Genomic DNA, 19029 nt, shown 5'->3' on the forward strand with positions numbered 1-19029 from the left:
CATAAAATGCCCGGAACCAAGAGCTGCCGCTGCACAAGTTGGAATGCTGCCCGAGCACAAGCCATTATTGCTACCACCACCTACCTTACCACACCTACCTACTGACTGACAGGCAAATTGGGTACATGCGTGGTTTGTTCCGAGAACTCGATGACGTCTGTGACAGCTGGAAAGGCCGAGGGATCACGGCAGAGTCCCCGATAGGGATGCTGCAGCCGAAATTAATCGGTCTTTTCTTAGCTCTCGACGAGCCCGACGTGAATCCTCGGAGCCGGCTAACACCTGACATAGCCAGAGCGCTGGATGTGCAAACAATACCGCCCGAGTGTTCTGGAACATTCAAACCCTATGCCCGTCTGTTTCGGCATTTCAATACCGAGTCGTCACCGTGCGTGGTCCGTCGCCCGGCGCGCTTACTCGAGTTCCCCTTCTCGGGCCTTATGGCGGAGTTTTCAAGCATTCACCGGCACTTAAACCGCGAACACAGTTCACCCGCTTAGGCGAGATGTACGAACCATATCAGATCTAACTGCCAGTGCAATTGCGGTGCCTGCTGCGAGATAGTCGTTGACTGGGTTTATGACGGTGATTCTTGATGCCTGATAGGCAGCAAAATTATACCGTCCAGAACGCAGTTTCAGGCTCTTGAGAATCCGAAACCCCTCGTCTCCAAGAGTGACAAACGGCAAGTTCCAGGCTCCAATGCTCCAATGCCGGAGCCTGCTCCGGCGTAGTATCTGGGCTCTCAGGCACAGAATTACGTTCGAGAAGCCAATGACCCACAGAAGCCCATCTCCTATAACCCACAGCAATGGTGCGGTGAGTATAGATGCAAGTACTCGCACAGCGACATGGATGCAGAGCGGATTCCCTAATACCTTGCAGCTTTCCCTACCAAGGAGTCAAAGACACTCTCACTGCTACCTGGTTCCCAGCGACCTCAGTTTAAGCTTAACAAGCCGCTGCCGTTTACCCTTTTTGAACCTCTATTATTACTGCAGCTAATACCTTCAGCCTCCAGTGGCTTCAGCGGCACGCGCCCTAGATTGAATGTGACTCGTGATGACAGAAAAGAACGTTGCGTCGACTGCATGTGGTGGCTTGTACCGCCCCTTTGCCCCAGCCCACCAAGCCATTTCTGAGACTTTCGAAGCCACCTCACAACAATAGCTTACACAATTGTGGTAATAGGCTGTTGCAGTTTGGGGTGAACAAGATGGCGAGAACAGAAGAGGAAGAGGAAGTACGAGAACAGCAAGAACGGTAGAGGATTTCCGAAGGGGTTGCTCTCTACCTCGTAAGTAACACCACATACGAGCTGGCAGCAAGTTGCTGCAACCTCTTCAGTAAGCTTTTTTCATCCTCATTCAGCCCAAGCCTTGGCCGTGACCAAGACCAAGCTGACCATGTGGTTCCAATGCTGATAGCTCGTTCATCTCTCGCTCTCTCGCTGTCTGTTTACACAACTGCCCGCCACCGGTTACGACCTCCCTTCAGAGAAGGCGAAGGATGCAAGTTGAAACTCACGATGAGCTCTCCGCCCTTATATCAGACAGCGGCAACTGCAAACAAACATCAACGTCATGGGCACAACATTGTCAGCCTGGACATTCTCCCTGGGCGCGACTCCCCCTCCGACGTCTTATCCCTCGCATCATCCCGGCCCTTCCCAGTGTTGTCCCCCTGAAGCTGTTCGTCGAGATGAATGGGTCCTCATTCAGGTTGCTTTCGCAGACCTCAACGTCGGTGCCATCCTCCACATGGTTCTCATACCTGCTTTCCCGCGCAGCAAGGCATGCGGATTACTGGAAATAGACCGCTCTGGCATCGTCCAGGACGTATGACATTCACGTTGAGGCCAGCAACGGCGAAGATACCAACACAGATGTGATTTCCGGCAGCACCACCCATACAAAAAGCACCTAGACTCGCGTCCGCAAAGGCAACAAAGCCATGGTCATGCTGCCCGCCAGCCACGCCCTCCCGACCGGAACCGGCACCCTGGCCGAATACATTGCCACCTCGGCCCGCTTCGCCGTCCGCAAGCCCCCCTCGGCCCCCCCCCCCCCTTCTCCGAGGCGGCCAGCTGCCTCCTGACCGGCTGCCTCCTGACCGCCATGACGGCTCACCAGCTCCTCGCCGAGTCCGGTGCCAAGCCCGGCGACCGTATCCTCGTCAACGCGGCCAGCGGCGGCATCGGGCATCATGGTCGTGCAGATAGCCCGCTGGACTGTTCGGTCCCGAGGGCCTTAGTCGTCGGCATCAGCCGCGGCAGAAACGCCCGAATGGTCGAGCGCCTCGGGGCCGACCAGGTCATCAACTATACCCAACACCAGCAAGACGACGAGCACATCGAACTCTCTGCCCATCTCGCCAGCCGCTTCCGCTCCGTTCCCTTCGACGCCGTCATCGATACCCTCGGCCACCAGTCCCTCCACGTCCACTCGCCTATCTACCTCCGTGCCCCAGCTTCCAGCGCGCCGTCTGGCAGATGAGGCGCAACGAACGCCGGCCCGCATCCCGCTGACTGAGCGGCGCAAGGCTGTCTCTGGTGGGGGCGTGCCCATGATAGGAGCCCCTCGCTCGAAGGACCGCCAGCGCATCGCCGGCCCGGCTGGGTTGGGGGCCACGCCCGCTTTCATCAGGGACAAGCGTCTGGCGATTAGAGGTCGTCAGTGGAGGCGTTCGCTAGGCTGGGCGGAATATGCATGCGAGCGGCAAGGCCTTGGTGAGGGTGGATGAGAGCCGCGGGTGATGAGGGAGGTGCTGAGGATGCTTTTCGTGTTCGTGTTCGTGTTGTTCGGGCTTCGTATCCCCCTCTGGAGTCTGTCTTGAAAACTGTAAGAGGTCAAGACACGCTTCACCGCTGTTGCTGTCATCGTAGATATCTTAGGCAAAGGTAACGGTATATCATAACGGCCTAACTTTTCCCGTCGTAATTCTAAAAGGTAACTCGATATTCTACTAGAGCTAGCTGACAACCTAACCATGCTTTCATATCTCATATCTCATATCATCCATCAGAGCCAAAAGCACACGTTCAGCCATGAATTTCCCACGAGAGAAACCGCTATGCCAAAAACTCTACAGTATATTCTCAAAGTCGTGAAATCGTAAAGACAGAGGATCCTCATCTCATCTCTCTGCCAAGTTCATCTCCCCTTTCATCTAGGGAGCTTCTGCCTCACCTCCTCGTCTCAACGCTCTCCAGCGGATTCTCTCTCTCCTCCGCCGGCGGCGTAAACCTCGGCGGCCGATAATCGTCATGGCTCACTCTCACCGACCTTCTCTGCCCCAGATCCCCCAAGCTGCTCCTCGGAACTGCGCTCACAGGCTGTACAGCAGCACTCCGACTTCTTTCTACCCCCCCATCATGGTCAGCCAATAGCGTTGCGCCTTCCTCTCTCTGAGCAATTCGCAGTCCCAATTCCTCCAGCTCAATGCCTTGTGTGCGTGTATTCCCAGCTTCCAGGTCCGCAGCTCCGTCCGCAGCGTATCTCTTCAGGATCTCCTTCGAGTTGGCGTCCTTCTCTACGCGCTGCATCAAATCCTGATCAGTGGGCCAGTACACTCGACGGATGGCCTGCACAGCCAACTCCATGATAAGGGGTGTAACCAGTCCAAGAAGCAACGTCGTCCACCAAGAGAGTCGGCGCCCAAAGTCTTGTATGAAGTCGTCTCTAACTGTCATTGGACTGACCGTTGGCTGATAGACGGCCGAAAGGGCCAGGTTCCAGATGAACCAGCCGGTGAGTTCAATGGCAAGACCGAGGAGCGGGATCAGAGATTTGCTGTGGAACTCGAGTATCCTAGAAGAGATAGTCCGTATCAGTTGTAGGCTCCTCGTTCTGTGCAAGAAGAGAGGAAGGGAAAAGACGTGTCGTGCGGATCACTTACAGCAGCTTCACGTTGATGAAGATGACGCCAACGCTGAAGCATATCGTTCCCATCGCATACAGCCCATTATCTTCGGTGAACAGAATCTTGTCAAACGCCTCCAGCGCAAAGTAAAACACCACTACGCTTTCCGCAACAGCCATGGTCATCCAGCCCAGATACTGCAGCAAGTTGAACCCTTTCCTCTGCTGCCCAAAGGTGTACAGCTCCGGCACCGACAGTAGCGTCTCCGGCCGCAAGTCCTTGTCGAAGATCCCCAGCAAAATCACCGGCAGTGAGGTAAACGCACCGTTGAAGAGCGTGAGGCTCCACGACTCGTATAGGGACGTGCCTGTGTAGCCGTTGAGCCGCTGGAATTGCGCTTGGATAAGGTAGAAGAAGGTCTCCTTCCAGAACGTGGCCAAGACATACTTGCCAGTCCGGAGGTAGTTCCATCGGCCATGCACAAACAGCAATTTCTGCAGAAACCGAAACTGGGCAATGGAATAGTCGGCTATTCTCGCTGCTTGAAGACCCTCGCGGCCGGAGATGCCAATGCCCACGTGTGAAGCTTGAATCATGCCAATGTCGTTGGCGCCGTCACCAATAGCCAGAGTCATGCTCTTGGGAACAAATTTCCTTATCGACTTGACCAGGTTCGCCTTTTGGGAGGGCGATGCTCTGCAGCAGATGACAGAGTCGATCCGTACGACCAGGTTGTAGAACAAGGCAGCAAGGTCCTCATCAGCATCAATCTCGGCCAGCGTCTGTCCGTCCACAACCACAACAGAGTGAGGCACCATCCCCCGCGCAACCTCGGTCAGCGTCGTCATCAGAGCATCCTGTAGCTTGCCCTTAGAGGCGTCCAGGATGTATATCTCGGAGAATGGCCTGCAGACTCGCGCCGAATGCCCGATGTTGATGGCAGTCTCCCTCTTGTCGCCAGTGAGCATCCACACCTTGACGTTTGCACGCCTCAACTTGTCGATTGTCTCCGGGACCCCGTCCTGGAGCTTGTCTTCTATAGCTGTGGCGCCGGCAAGTTCGAACTGCTCTTCAATCTGCTCAGCCGCTATTTCAATGCGCTCCTGGCGGTCAACTAGGCTCGTCTCCGCTTCCTTATATGCGGCTTTCCACTCTGCGTAGGCTTCCTCGTCGATGTATCGGTAGGCGTATAACAGTGTTCGAAGGCCCTCGGCCGCAAAATCATCTACATGCTGGAAGCATCTTTCAAATATCGTCGCCTCATCTGCAGCCACTGTTTCGTCTATCCTCTCGTCGTCATCTCCCATGTAGTCCCTCTGGTCAAACGACGGCATACGGCCCAAGCTTCTCCTAGAGTTCCGCTGCGCGTCCGTCGAAGTCCTGGGAGACACCATCTCCTCTGTATTTCGCCTGTGCAGCCATGAGGCTACCCCTTCTGCCTGGGAGAGCTGGTTGAGGTCCATAGAACGCCTCAAGTTGATGCTGTTTCTCAAGCCTTCGAGTCCAACCGTCGATTTGCTTCGAGCAAGTCTGAAGCTATTGTGTTGTGAGTCCCTCCTGCTGATTTGAGAGCTCATGCGCTTAATTGCCTTGTCCTGCTCGGTTGTTTTTCTCACGCTGGCCCGACGAGTAGCATCTTTCGCCTTCTGCTCAGCCACTTGACGAAGCCTTAGGCGCGCCATGACGACGTTGTCCGCGCCTTTACAGAAGACGCAAATCCGGTTGTCAGGCATGCGAACGATGATGGACATTCGCTTCCTTTTGCTACTGAACTCGATCACATCCAGCGCTTGGTAAGTTTCTGTTTGCAGTACACCATCTGCATCCTGCATCTGCAGCTTGATGGACTGAGCCGGCCGGTCAATGAGTATATAGCCCAGGTCCCGTGCCGCCTCGACCAGGGCCAGCTCATCAGGAGATGCGGCCTGGTACTCAATTTCTCCGCTTTCGTTGGTCTCGGGCAGGCATGTGTGGCAGAGGGCTATGCAAAGCAAGAACTGCTTTGCCTTCTCAGAAAAGGGGGTGTTGGGCCGACGACGGATATACTCGAGCAGCTCTTCGGTTCTCACATACGAAGCTTCATTGTGTGAATTGGCCACGGTCTTTGTCCGCAGATGAGAAGCAGTCGAGGCACGCCTTGACGGACCCAGAGTGGTTGTCTCATTGTCGCCCTGGCCCTGTGTCGATGCCATCATTGCGTGCGTACTTGAAATGGGCTGCTTTCCCTTTGCTCGGTCACTCTTGTTCGGGGCAGCCGCCTCGTCCCCTTGAGCATCCATGTTGTGGAGTCCTATCACGCCAGCAACGCTCATTTTTCGGAACCGCATCAGGTTCTCTGTCAGCGTGCCTGTCTTGTCGGAAAACACATAGCTGACCTGACCAAGGTTCTCCAAGATGGTCGTAGTGTTCGCCACCATGGGAGTGTCCGTGACTGGGTCATACATGTCCACATCCTGCAGCAGGAAGAGCTGACCAATCTTGATCACTTCCAAGCTGATGTATAGAGACAGCGGAATCAAGGTGTTGAACATGATGAGAAACCCAAAGAAAATCTGCTTGAACGATACTCTTCCGTCGTAAACGCCGCTGCGGACAATATAAAACGACTTGTCCTCTGTCTTGTTCTCCCAGGTGTAGTATCCAATGGTAAATCCAACAGCCAGGGAGATGACAATCGCGATCTGGAACAGGACCATCTTGTTGATCGTAGAATGCATGGCTGGTTTCTTTGCGTGGATATTTTTGTTCGCGTTCATGCGAATCTTGCATTCTTCTCCCGAGTTAATCACGAGTCCAATGGCCATTGTGGTGTTTCGCAACGTAGAACCGCGATAGACGACATTGTTCATCGACAGGGGTACGGTTTCACCGTCGACAGTGACCCTTCCGTTGTAGCTGTATAGGTCGAGATTCGGGTCTTCGGATACCACTGTGGCCTGAACTGATCGGAGCTCGTCGACGGTTCCGCATCTCTCCGCAAGGAGAGGGCAGGCTTGCTTGGCTTTGAGATTAGTCTCGCCATCCAGGGCCATTGTCTCAATGTAAGCAACGCCGTTTGGCCCCGTGGCATGAAGCATCACTATGTCTGCAGGCACCGGTTCGTCGCGGCGGAGGCGCACAATATCTCCAACCTGTACGTGCTGCCATTGAACATACATCCAATCGTTCGTCTCGTCCAGACTGGCAAGGGCTCCCTCTTGGATATCCTGCACGATTATGTCCTCGTCATCCGCTCCAAGCCTTTTCCTGCCGCTCCTTCGTCTTCTCTTCAAGGCATTCCTCCATCCCGACATTCGAGGCCTCTCTCTCCCTTCTCTCACGCCGTGTGCCAGTACCCAAGTCATGCTGCGGTTCTCTGACTTGTCGAGCTGATATCGCCTGTAATCGTCGTACCCTTCCTTGGCCATGCTGAAGGCGACGAAGCCAGCGAGCGGAGCAATGGTCGTCCATCTGCCGACAGTGCTCAGACCAGGGACTGCCTGAAGGATGCCCATCACAAGAAGATAAAAGTTCCCTAGCTTGCTGAACTGGAAAACCAGCTGCTTCGGGAAAAAGTTGCAGACTGTATAGCGACTGGAGCGAATGAAGTTGTTTATATACGGTTTGTTGCTGCGTTCGTCTATCAGGCCGCCTGGATCAACGCTCATGGGATTGAGGGGGATATGACGCCCATCTTTGGTAGGTAGAAGCGGTTTGCGACGAAGAATGGTCTCCATGACGACCTTCTGGAAGACATTCTGAGCATATGCTGCGGCGTGATCTTTCCACTCAGAACTAAGCATCCAGTGCCTCTTCTTCCCCTTTCCGTTGCCGGCCCTATTCCGCCCGAATTCCTTGACAGCGTGGATCGAGGATGGTTTAACGGGTGTCGGTGCGGTAGATAAGAGTCCCTCGCTCAGGTCCCTGTCCTGAGCCATGTTCGACTCGGATGGGCCGTGGATCGATTCAAGATGCTCCTGGAATCGTGGCCTCGATGTCGGTCTTGATTGGGGTCTCTCCGGCCCTTGCGACATGGTAAGTGACACAACGGGCTCTGTGTGAGAGCGTCTGGGGCCGGCAACTCTGGGCGGGATGCCCTCGGCCGACAGCAAAGTGTTGGATTCAGCGTCATCTCGACCGGTTTCTGTGACTACAATCTCTCGCTCAGTGTCATCGGCGTCTGCGTGGCCGCGGTCCTCTGGCGGAGGCGGCTGGGCCCGCGGACGATGCATCGCGACGGCTTAGGCTGGGGGCTAATCGTCGAAAGGATGATGAGAGCAAAACTGTCTCTTAGCATGGGTCCGGAACGAAAGCCATATCAAAAGAGATGCCGGATAAGATATTGATTACGAGGGCATAGATGCTTGGGAATGTGAATGGAGGAGAATCAAGCTGAGGGCAAAGACGCTCAAAATCCCGGCTGCAGGATTGGGCACAAGCCTCGCATCCTCGCAGCCAGAAGGCTCGACCGACTTGGCAAGACGTCACACCTGCAGCGGCCCCAAATCATCCGACCGATGCTTGCCTTGCCTTGAGTTTCGATGGACTTGACCCGTTAGCCGCAGCACATGCCTTAGCATAGGTATACGCCTCAAGCATGCGTCTCGTGTAGTACACCAAATCAAAGAGCATGCTGTAACACTTCTTCACACAAGGATGCTAAAAATACTCGTAGGCCGTCTGCTAGTACATGCCCATGTAAATGTTCGCCTGCCCTCTGATTCGACGCCTGCAGACGAGCCACGGCTTACATGACGCACCCGCATTACGAGGCCCAACGAGGCTTTGCTTCCCCTGCCAAACAGCTCCTGGTAGATCCCTCACATGTAACCCCTTCTGCCGTACGTACCACCGCAGCCTCTTCAAGCCTTGTCTCTGGGTCTGGTCGCGATTCATGTCGGTTTAAGCTTCGATTTCAAATTGCGGAGACCCCACGGGATATTATACCTTACCAGTAGTACTAATACATGTAGTATCTGAGAACGCTTGCTCGATCCTATCTAGGTACCTATGTAGACAGGGTCAACTTTACAAGTGCGCCAGCTTCATCAGAAATAATTTCCTTAGGTAAACAAAATGCCTATGGAATCAATGCATCATCGCAGCTGTAAGCACCGGGGTATCACAAGTTTCACTCGTATTAATCCACGTCACCCCAGATTTCCCTCTCTGGGACAAAGTACCTTGTGATTGGCACGTCAAGCGCTCAACGGCCCAGATATGTGTCAACAGTGTGGACCTTGGAGATCATGGTATCAACATGGCACGTCCATTCAGCCTCAGCCACTGATCCTCACTCCCACTTACCAAGCAGTGTTACCCTCCTGGTGGTGGCAAAGCGCAGTGCTTGAGTAGCACAAGGTCGAGTGATATCGTGATAGTCCAAAATTCTTCTCTATTACCTACCAACCTACCTACTTGGGTACAGAGTATCACCAATAGGATACACCAGTCTATACACAAAGGGCCAGCACCAATTGTCTGAACATCAAAAGAGTACTATTGCAAGGCTTACAGCTGGCAATCATGCGATGCCAGTTCCCGGTAACTCTACAGCTACCCAATAGTCGAAAGAGTGCGATGCTTCTCCCTCGCCATCGACTCTCGAGGAGGTCTTTACCTCCTCGCTTCTTAGACACCCCCGCCACATCACTATACCTTACTTTTAAACAAGTCTCCCACCTCTTACACCATATATCCCTATGACATCTCGGTATTTCCATTAGAAAGCCAAGAAAACAGAAATGCGAAAGAACAAGGAAAAACACCATCTGACAGGGCCACCACCTCCGGGGCTGCAACCCATGTCAAGGTGGGTATGAAAGTACAAAGAAGAAACAACAACTCCCATAGCTAATGATATGCGCCAACAAGGAAATTAGGCTCCGTTGGATGCGACATGGCTGTGTATATCCCAGGCAGTTACGCATCGGGTGGCCGGAAGAGGAGGCGGACAATAGGCAACAACGAAGGAAAAGGGAAATGAAGAAGCAGACAATGGAGTAGATGGATGTGGTGCATCCAACCACTGATTTCACCAAGCAGACAAGAGATAAATGCGCGGGCAGTAGATGAACAAAAGAAGATGACTGAGCAAAATCTCCACGCGCAAAAATGACTCGTACGATCGCTGTACCGGACATGCATGACCGATGTTAAAGAATGATACCGTCATGCAGATTCGTCATGGCCGCATTTGTGATGGCATGTAAGTAGCTCAAGCCAAGCGTATTATGCCGCCGGTGGCAGCTAACAAAAAAAACGAAGGGGAGTGGAAGATGTGGCAGAAATGGATGTGTCGCGAGATGAGTTCCAAGATGCCTTGTAACCGAGATAGCATGTAGATCCCAATGGTATAAGTTCACCAAAGAACGCCCTCCCGCTGTAATGATGGATTCCAAACAACACCATGGGCGCCGAAACGGCCAAAAGAAGCACGCAGCCAGAAACGTCACCAAGTATCGTTGTCACATCATCGATGCATCGTTTCCGGCGACAGGCTGGCAGGATCAACGGCGTCAAAGTGGACAAGCTGATCCATATCGATATCAGCCTGTGAGTGCTGCACATAGCTCCCGGGCGAGTGCTCGTGCAGTGGCATGTTGATGGAGTGCTTCGAATACATCTCGTTCAAGCTGGCGCCATCATCCGAAACAGCGCACGAGCCATCCTGGCCCAGGTACATGTCCGAGGATCCAGGACGACCCATCATCGACATGGGAGGGGAGTGCTCGACGATCGATGGCTCGGTGGGGCCGTTGAAGGGGAGCGGAGAGATGGCTGTGGGCATGTTGGCTTCAGCGCTCACCATGGGCGACAGGTACGCGTTACCATAGGGAGTGCTGTAATTCGACGGGGCCAAGGGAGCGGTCTCGGGGCCAGGAGGGAAGAAGCCCGGGCTCGGGGGGAACTCGGAAGGCGACGCAGTCGTGGCTGACATTGGGTATTGTCGCATGTCCAGGCCAAAGCCTGCTTGCGTGTCAATCCTCAGATTGTGTGCCACGTTGGGTTGCTGCGGCACTGGCGCGTAGATGTTGGGGTTGTGCTGCGTAGCCATCTCGCCAGGAGGCTGGATGTAGAAAGACGGCATCGGCTGGTTCTGGAACATGGCGAAGTCAATGGGGCCGGGAACAGAGCGACTACGCTGTCGCTTGTGGCCCTGGGGCCGCATGCTGGCCGCAGAATGCATGTTGGCCATTTGCCATTGCTGCTGAGCCATGGCCATGGGAGGCGCACCAAAGCTGGGCTGCGATGAAGGTCGAGCTGTGGGAGACACTGGCGCCGAAGCAGAGATGGCATGGGGGTCGGCATACGCGTGAACCTGTCGGATGCTGTGAGGGTTGTGGCGGTTCATGAACGATTCCAGAGAAACGAGCTTGGCCAGCTGGTTGGCCAGCACCTTGGGGTTGCCGCCCAGATGATGCAGCAAGCATTGAGAGGCCTGTTGATCCTCGGTGAAGTCACTGACATAGTCAAATCCCGTCGTTGACGAGGTGGCATCCATCATGAAGTAAGGCGGCTGGTTGAGCTCAATGAAGATGCCCGCCAACTTGTTCATGTCATTGTCCGCGTTCTCCAGCCAGATGTTCTTGATGTGCGAGAAGGGATACTCGATCTTGTACCCAGCCTGCTCGTTGTTAATGTAGTAGGTCATGGTGCACTTGTCCGGGGAGTAGAAGATGATGAGATCCATGGTGTTCTGGCCTACGCGCGTCCATTTGCCGATGCTCAGCGAGCGACAGGTGAGGTGATGAATCACTGGACAGAGGTCAGTACTTTGCGCGGCCACCAGATACTCAAGGTAGAAGAAGAAGACTTGGGGTCGACGTACAAACTTTGCCCTGCGCGCTCTGATCGCCACCAAAGAGCATGTTACCGCCACCAAAGGGGAGGAGGCCAGTGCGTCCCATGTAGCTGCCAGCAAAGCCTTTACCAGATTCCATTGCCTGCATCGCGAGGTATTGTCGCATCGACTCGGGGATCGAATCGATGTCTTCACCGGTCTCGAGGCTCTTCTTGGCCAACATCTTGATCTTGGCTCGCCTATAGCAATGTCAGCCCCTGAAATCGCCCACGGTGATGAACATCGGTTGTAGCATATGTACCTATTCTGGAACCAAATCTGAACAGAGCGCTCCGTCATGTTGATCTCCTCGGCTATTCTGTCGCGGACACTGGCTGTGGGAGTCGGGTTCTTGTTGAATTCCATCTCCAGAGTTGTCAATTGGTCCTGCGTGGCCCTCTGCCGCTTCTGGTTCTTTTGCTGCTGCGTGAGGGTGCTTTTGCGCGGCGGGCGGCGCGAAGCATTGGCCTGGCCATTGGCACTGGTAGGAGAAGGAAGGGGCCTTGTGGCAGATCCGGGGGTACCGTCTGAAGATGCTGTCGTGGAGTGGTGAATGGCAGATCCAGTTGGGCTAGGAGCGGTTGGCGTGCCCACTGTCGCCGTCAAAGCCAGCGGCTGCTCGATCTCCGTAGCCATGACGATGAGTACGCGTCAAGGTCGTATATCGTTCGTGATCGATTGTCGTGTTAGTTGTATTCGGATGAGATGTTTGCTTAGGACGAGTCCTGAGGAAGTAATTGGTCCCAATCAGACGAGGCGTAGCAACACGATTGCCAACCCCTCTCGACGGAATCAGGGCTGAGTAGCGTTGGGCTCAGAAAGAATGAGGGTGAGTGAAGCGGCGGCGATGGGCGCTCGGGGAGTTCGTATAACAGGTGAGTATTTGGCGACTGATGATTGATGCTTTCAACTAAGGTAGGCAAGGACAGGGAGTATAACCAAGAAAGAGAACGGCGTCGAGTTCCAGAAAGAAAAGAACGTGGTCTGGGACCCTTGCAAGGAACAAAGGCGAGGTCGAATGGAAATAGCGGAGTCTACCCAGCAACGATTGACAGGCCTTTGGGAGATGAAGCCGAAAGAATGGAATGGTCCCGGAAAGAGTGACGGGAACCGAAATGGCCGAAGATTAAGAGAGTGACGTGAAGAAAGAAGAACACACGAGAAAGGGAAAAAAGGAGGAGACAATGGCCGCGAGGATGGCGATGGGGGAGACGGAGGAGGGAAACGGGGGACAGGAGGCGGAGGGAAGAAAAAGGCGAGCGGCGGTGGGTTGGGGAGGGGGTCCCCTGGCGGCCTGGGGGCACACGCTGGGCGCTGCCAGTGGTTGAGCCCAGTGGCAGCCAGTGGGAGTGGCTCGCTGGCAGCGGGTGGTGAATGGTGGGCTTGAAGGGATCGCAGCCGCTTTGGGATGCTAGTGGCTGCAGGAGCTCGATGGAGGTCATGTACGGTACGGGCTTGTGGCTGGGGCGCTGCTACTGTACCGTCCCTCGACAGTCGGTCGGGTTCTTCCAAGGTACTGTACGGAGTACATGCATGCAGGACAACACCTCAGGGCAAACAAGGCCTCCATCGGCCGGGTACGAAGAACATGCCGACCTGCACAGGGCTTGACATGCAGGCTCGGACGGGCAAAGTACAGGCTGCCGGCTGGGCTCCTCTCGGGTACTTGGCGGATTGATGTCTGCACTGCGCCTGTATCGTGTGAAGGGAGTGCGTGAGGACGACAACAGACCGAGGCACAGAGGTACCGCTCAGGTACCGCTTCGGCAGGGTGTACTCGGAGGCGTGGCCAGGCACAGGGGGACCAGGGGACCAGGTCCAGGAACGGCAACAGGAACAGGAACAGACAGGAACAGGATGCGCTAGGAGGGTGCTAGCCAACAGTCCCGCCCACACTACCGTCGGGCTCGCACTGTTCAGTCCGCCCTCGTACAGGTACTGGCTCGGGCCCTGCATCCGCCGCTCGACGCCAGCTGATCAGAGCGTTTGCCTGCTCTGGACATCCGTTGGCGCCAGGGTGCTGAGGAGGAGGGTACGGGCGGGGGACAAGAGCCTCGCGGCCGGCCAACGGCGTCATCGGGCCTGGTCCAGCTCTGGTCGAGGTCGCGCGCAGGTACTCGCCTGTCCCGTTCCTCTGGCGAGACTCGGGCCTGGGGGCTGGCCACTCCAATCGAGCCCTGTCGCCTCTGCCTGTCAACCCTGGCCAGCCCGTTAGCTGCAGCATTCGCACAATCCGGCGGCAGAATCGGTTCTCGAAGCAGCAGCGCTAGCAGCTGTACCCGGCAGGCGCCTGCAGCGACAGTGCGGACACAGTACGGGGATAGGTGCAGTGGTTGGCCGCGGGTTCGCGCTCCAAGGACTCGAGAGGCGAGAGCTGCAGGTACAGGCTCGCCTGCTTCGGCCCTCCGTGCAGACACGCGCAGCATGCAGGTACCAGAGCCAGGCCTCGTTATCGTGTCGTCTTGAAGGGGGGGGTTACTGTGCTGCGCCTAGAGCCTGCAAGCACTTTTGAGGACATGCAAGACCATACAGATGCAATGAATGCTCCGATACTGCTCTTGATACTGTAACCTACCTTAGCTCCTGTAGGTAAGGTACATGTAGGTAGATAACCTCAGAACTGTCCATTGAGTGCTGACATGCAGTGATTAGCTAACCCGAAGCGAGTCGGCAGTTGCTGTGGGCGAGGTAGTTTCTCTGGGTGATTGAGGAACTCCAGTTCTGGGCAGGCACGGACGGAGCATCTCCTGTCTTCTCTGCTTACACGTGCTTCCAACAGCAAGAGCAATCTGGAACGATAAAACCTCCAAACGTCTAACTCCGTACCATGGCAGATGCTGCCCTGCTCATCCTCGTCAACATCCCTCGAACAACAGGCCATCCACGTTGAGCCGTTCGAGGCGATCGGCTGTTCTTCAGGCGCTTTCTCGTGCCGCAGAATGCAGTCGCCGCTCTTCTTTTCCTCTTTTGCTTGGTGTCGGCGACCTCAGACGCCCACAATGCTTCGGACAAGTGCCAGCAGCATCCATGGATGAACAGATAGGCAAATAGGTAGCTCGACTGAGCGGGCGTCTGCGCATGATTCGAGGCACCAGCCAGTCTGCTCCATCCAGCTAACCTCCAAACCACTAGCCGTATGTACGAGTATGCAGGTACGGCCCTTGGCCTCCTCCAGAGCATGCAGCAACCAGGAGCGAGCCCTTGTATGCACGAGAACTGTGGTCGAGAAGCCGCTAGCGACAATGGCAGGCGACAAGGTTGCCAGCCGAGCTGAAGGACTCGACAAGAGTGAAGGTACTAATAGATAAAGGAGACCACCTGCTGAGTTTCGCTTGATCCAGGTGCCTCTTTTCGACGGAACGTACAGCTGCTGACCCGACGTCGTACGGAGTGCATACCTAGGTAGGTAGGCCTGACAAAAATCCAGTGGCACGTCAGCCAAGACCTCCCCATCCGAAGCGAAAGCAGTCGCTCTCTGGCAGAGAGCCTTGTATGATGTGTAGCTTCAGGACGGGCGATTACCGCCCTTGGGTATTCGGCAAGCCATACGGCACAGCTCAACGCCACCCACTGGCCGTTGTCTGGCGCCCATCAGTCGACAGAGCTGTACGAAGCACTTGTGCGGGAACACCCAGTCACAGTCCCGTCTCTGAGAGGCAAGTCTACGAGTATGCACGATCTTACTCGCACGTTGTGCCGGCTTGTGGCACCAGGTTGATTTGATGTCCCACTGGCCGGCCTCCATGTCCTGTCCCCTATCCCTCTCTTCCCCTTTTGTCGCTGGCAACGCCAAACTCCCACGCAACAAGCGCGTTGACCCAAGGGCGAGGATGCGTGCCTTGGGCGAGACAAGGAACCGCCGTTGATGGTTGCATGCAGACCATGGGTGGTTTGCTTTGTGGTCTCCGCTACCAATCAGCTTGGTGTTTGTCCACAAGGCTTCCCAGACCAGACATTTATCCGCTGCGTCAACTGGGCAAAAGGACGAGAAGCAGAAAAGAGCATCGCAAGAACCAGCGCCTTGCAGCGCTACTGCGTCTCTTCGTGCTCGCAGGTCTAGCGGTCTAGCCCCCGGAGATCATCACTCACGAGCCTTGCTTGACCCATCGCCCCCACAGCCTGAACACCGGCCGACTCAGAGCTCGACATGAGGGCGTCCATCCGGAATAGCCCAAGGCCACGATGGTGTACTGTAGTATGAGCGATTCCGTGTCTTGCCGTGGTACGGAGAAGCACTGCGCTCGTACCAGCAAACCCAGGCCAGCAGGTGCCACCACATGTACTACTACGAGTACTACGAGCACCGCTACTGGTAGTACGAGGACAAGGACGAGACACAAGCACACACAGACGGACTTGTCTTCGCGGCACTTGGTCCAGCGACTGACAGGAATCTGGTGTGCCCTTTCCGGGCAAGGTCCTACATACTGTACCGTGCCATCACCGCTCTGCCCTTCCCGTGGCTCGTTGTTCGAGTTGCACCGCGAGATTCTAGCGTCTGGTACGTAATTAGTCCTGCCGTCAGCTCGATCTACTAGCACCCCATATGCCATCTTGTACATCCTCTGTGGCTCGAGCTGGACGCGGTTCGCAAAGGATGGGACAGTAACAACGGACCGACGAACTCAACAGCTTCTACCTGGCCGATGCAGCGCCATCACTTGTACCTGGTGTTGCTTGCAAGTCCAAACGCCAAGGAGCAATGGTGGAACTGCTAGCCGCTCCGTACGAGTAGGAACACTTCGTACAGACGCAGGCAGATGGATGAAGTCTTAGCTTCAACCCCATACAACTACTAGTACCGCACTTATCGACCCTAACGCATGCATGGCGCTACATTCTCGGACATGCTCATAGTAGTATGTACGTCTGTGCAAAGAGTTTGTCCGTCGTGCCCACCTCGGCTCAATTCAACGCGTCCAGCTAATGATAAGCCAGATGGCGGCAGGTTCACACTAATGACTGTCAACCGATGGTGGGTGACATCATTTGAAGGCTATGATGTGAGCGGCGAGGGCGGTTTACTACCAGGCTCTCGGTGTGAGACGAGGTAGTCTGCTACGGAGTACTGCCTCGTGCGTGCGAAATACGCCGAGATACCACGACAACTCAAGTCATCTACAACACAATGGCATATCCAACGATTCAAATCATCATGGTACTAGTGTAAAAGCAAGACTTACATGATCCGTGCTCTCACGTTGCCTCTCCAGGATTACTCGTGCTTTGTGCGAAGAACAGGATGAACGACAACTGCGAGTCCACTGCGAGTTGATGGGACAGACAGATCACCGAGAAGTACTACTATTACTAGAACTCTCGTGCATGTGGGCATAGTTGCGGCCAGAAAAGGAGACCGGCTGTTGTTCCTGCAGAAGAGCGCGATGTGACGATGGCGCGAGTCGCATTTGGACATGCAGCGTGCCCCTTAACCACATGCATCCCGGCCCTTGCCAGTCGGCTCCAGCAACGTCAGGCGAGGGGCCGGCGACTGGGGAAACCCTCAAAACAGAGACGCTCCCCTTTTCGAAACACGTCCACTTCGCTTCCCTTTCGCCGCCGATGATCGCGGCAGGACGGTATCGAGTGTGGCAGGCATTCCGGCTGCCAAGCGTGGAGTAGCACCAGCACGGGGCACCAGGCTCATCCTCCTGTTATTGCCGGTCTACGAAATACTACGGCCGCCAGTGCATCATCCACGACCGACACCCTACTCGCGAGCTGCAGGCACGGAGCAGTGCTAGTCATCAGTGGCACCATCTCTCCCGGCCGGTGTGAGAGATGACAAAACTCGACGGCAAGACCGCAGAAGAGAGCCAGGATGTCCGTCTCCCTATCGCAGAGGCGTTCAGGGTAGCAGCCGGGTCAAAGGCCCATGAACACCATGTTGATAATGATACGTGATCGATACGATACGATACACGTGGTGGCAAATTCTATGGGCATGCTCTCTCGAATTGAAGCACGCGTTTAGTTTGCAAGCTTCTGGAGAAAGAGGCAGCATCGCCGTTGAACACGACGGACCAATGCTTGTCTTGGGCGCACAGTACAGGACGCAAGAGCTGCAAACACAGTGCAGCATGCCCGATGGGACCCAGAGAAGCTCAACGACGCTCCACTGCCTCCTTACCCCTGACTAGGACCGACCGGGATGTTAGGAACCCTGTCACTTCACTGACTTGGCGTCGCTCAGCGTCAGCCACGGCCAACCAGTAGCCGGGAGCGCTCCGCCCAACCACCACAGGCAACCCACTAGGAATTGTCCTAGGCCCAAAGGACGATAGGGAGAGATCATTGCATCGAGCAGCGACGTGCTCATGCTCATGCACATGCACATGCAAGCCGCTGTGCAGCTGCTTCCAAGCAGGAAGGGCAGCTCCAGCGCGGCTGAGGCTCCATATGTACTACCAAGCATTCCCTGGCCTCTCCAGTCCATCTACTATTCCATCTGGAGGGCCATTCCGCCTCCGATCGATCCTTCACAAGCACGGCTTTCCATCTCCACACCAATCCCAGCGACATCCCTTCTTGAACACAATTGTCTTGCGGCATATCGGGGGATTCCTAGAATGAAACCTTGCCGCCGGTTTGACTTCCCGCATGTCTTTGACTGCATGCTGGGATGAGACTGGCGAATAAACACTCTCTCCATGCTAACGGGTATGTATGTACGAGAATAGCCCTCGTCCTTCCACCTCGTGTCAGATTTACCTGTCCCGTTGAACCCGACGAGATCGAGCCGACAAACGGACAAATTCACATCAGCCTTCTCATCTTTGGGCGGCTGGCGATGACCAGACCTGAACACCCCTGTGGAGCCCAGACAGTGAGAAAGATTCCGGATGGAGTACCAAGTACAAAGTACAACCCAATTTCTGAGCACATATTCTGGGGGGAAGGGTTCTTTCTTTCCCCGGAAACGCCCCTGGGCATCGATGATGTATTGTGTCAGATGTCCCTTCGCAGACGTCGCGGCCTGCGGCGATTTCAGCCGTCGGCCAAGCTGTCTTATGCTTGGAAGAAGGGAAGATTTTCGAAGCTTTAGAAGCGATGAGACTGTTATTGTCGCAGGTTGCCTGGCTTCTCTTGCCACTTCTGGGCCTCGGTGGACTGAAGGTAGGGGAGTAGAAAGGGTTCAAGGCATTCACCCGAGACCAGCAACTATCGGAATGTCTACTCAGATGTTCAAGCGCGACTACTTAGCCTGGCAGCACGGCAGGGAATACCAAAGGGTCCTTTTGCATTTTCGACGGTCGGGGAACAAACCTGACGTCTTTGCTGATCATAAGTTGTACGGAGTGCTATGGTTCCCATGCCATCGTCGGCTTGACTCGAACCTCCAGCAA

The 19029-nt window shown here is 55.2% G+C and overlaps 3 protein-coding genes across 3 annotated transcripts; 1 reads left to right on the forward strand and 2 right to left on the reverse strand.

The window, feature by feature from the left end:
• Window positions 1-1583: 1583 nt before the first annotated feature.
• BBK36DRAFT_1156010 (hypothetical protein) lies at window positions 1584-2495 on the forward strand (the record flags this gene model as incomplete). Its single annotated transcript, XM_024893886.1, has 3 exons — window positions 1584-1838; window positions 1927-2037; window positions 2133-2495. 3 exons carry the CDS (start codon window positions 1584-1586, stop codon window positions 2493-2495), a joined length of 729 nt encoding a protein of 242 aa, XP_024752756.1.
• A 689-nt stretch (window positions 2496-3184) lies between these two features.
• BBK36DRAFT_1187097 (phospholipid-translocating P-type ATPase) lies at window positions 3185-7627 on the reverse strand (the record flags this gene model as incomplete). Its single annotated transcript, XM_024896520.1, has 3 exons — window positions 3898-7627; window positions 3355-3809; window positions 3185-3273 (listed from the first exon to the last, which is right to left on the reverse strand). The coding sequence occupies exons 1-3, from the start codon at window positions 7575-7577 to the stop codon at window positions 3185-3187; spliced, it is 4224 nt and encodes a 1407-aa protein (XP_024752757.1). The 5' UTR covers window positions 7578-7627.
• Window positions 7628-10312: 2685 nt separating this feature from the next.
• Window positions 10313-12341, reverse strand: BBK36DRAFT_1187103 (transcription factor-like protein; the record flags this gene model as incomplete). The annotated part of the gene is made up of 3 exons (XM_024896521.1): window positions 11946-12341; window positions 11672-11883; window positions 10313-11598 (listed from the first exon to the last, which is right to left on the reverse strand). The coding sequence occupies exons 1-3, from the start codon at window positions 12317-12319 to the stop codon at window positions 10313-10315; spliced, it is 1872 nt and encodes a 623-aa protein (XP_024752758.1). The 5' UTR covers window positions 12320-12341.
• Between the last annotated feature and the right edge of the window lie 6688 nt (window positions 12342-19029).

The sequence above is a fragment of the Trichoderma citrinoviride genome (genome assembly GCF_003025115.1).
Source record: "Trichoderma citrinoviride strain TUCIM 6016 unplaced genomic scaffold BBK36scaffold_2, whole genome shotgun sequence".
Lineage (NCBI taxonomy): Eukaryota > Fungi > Ascomycota > Sordariomycetes > Hypocreales > Hypocreaceae > Trichoderma > Trichoderma citrinoviride.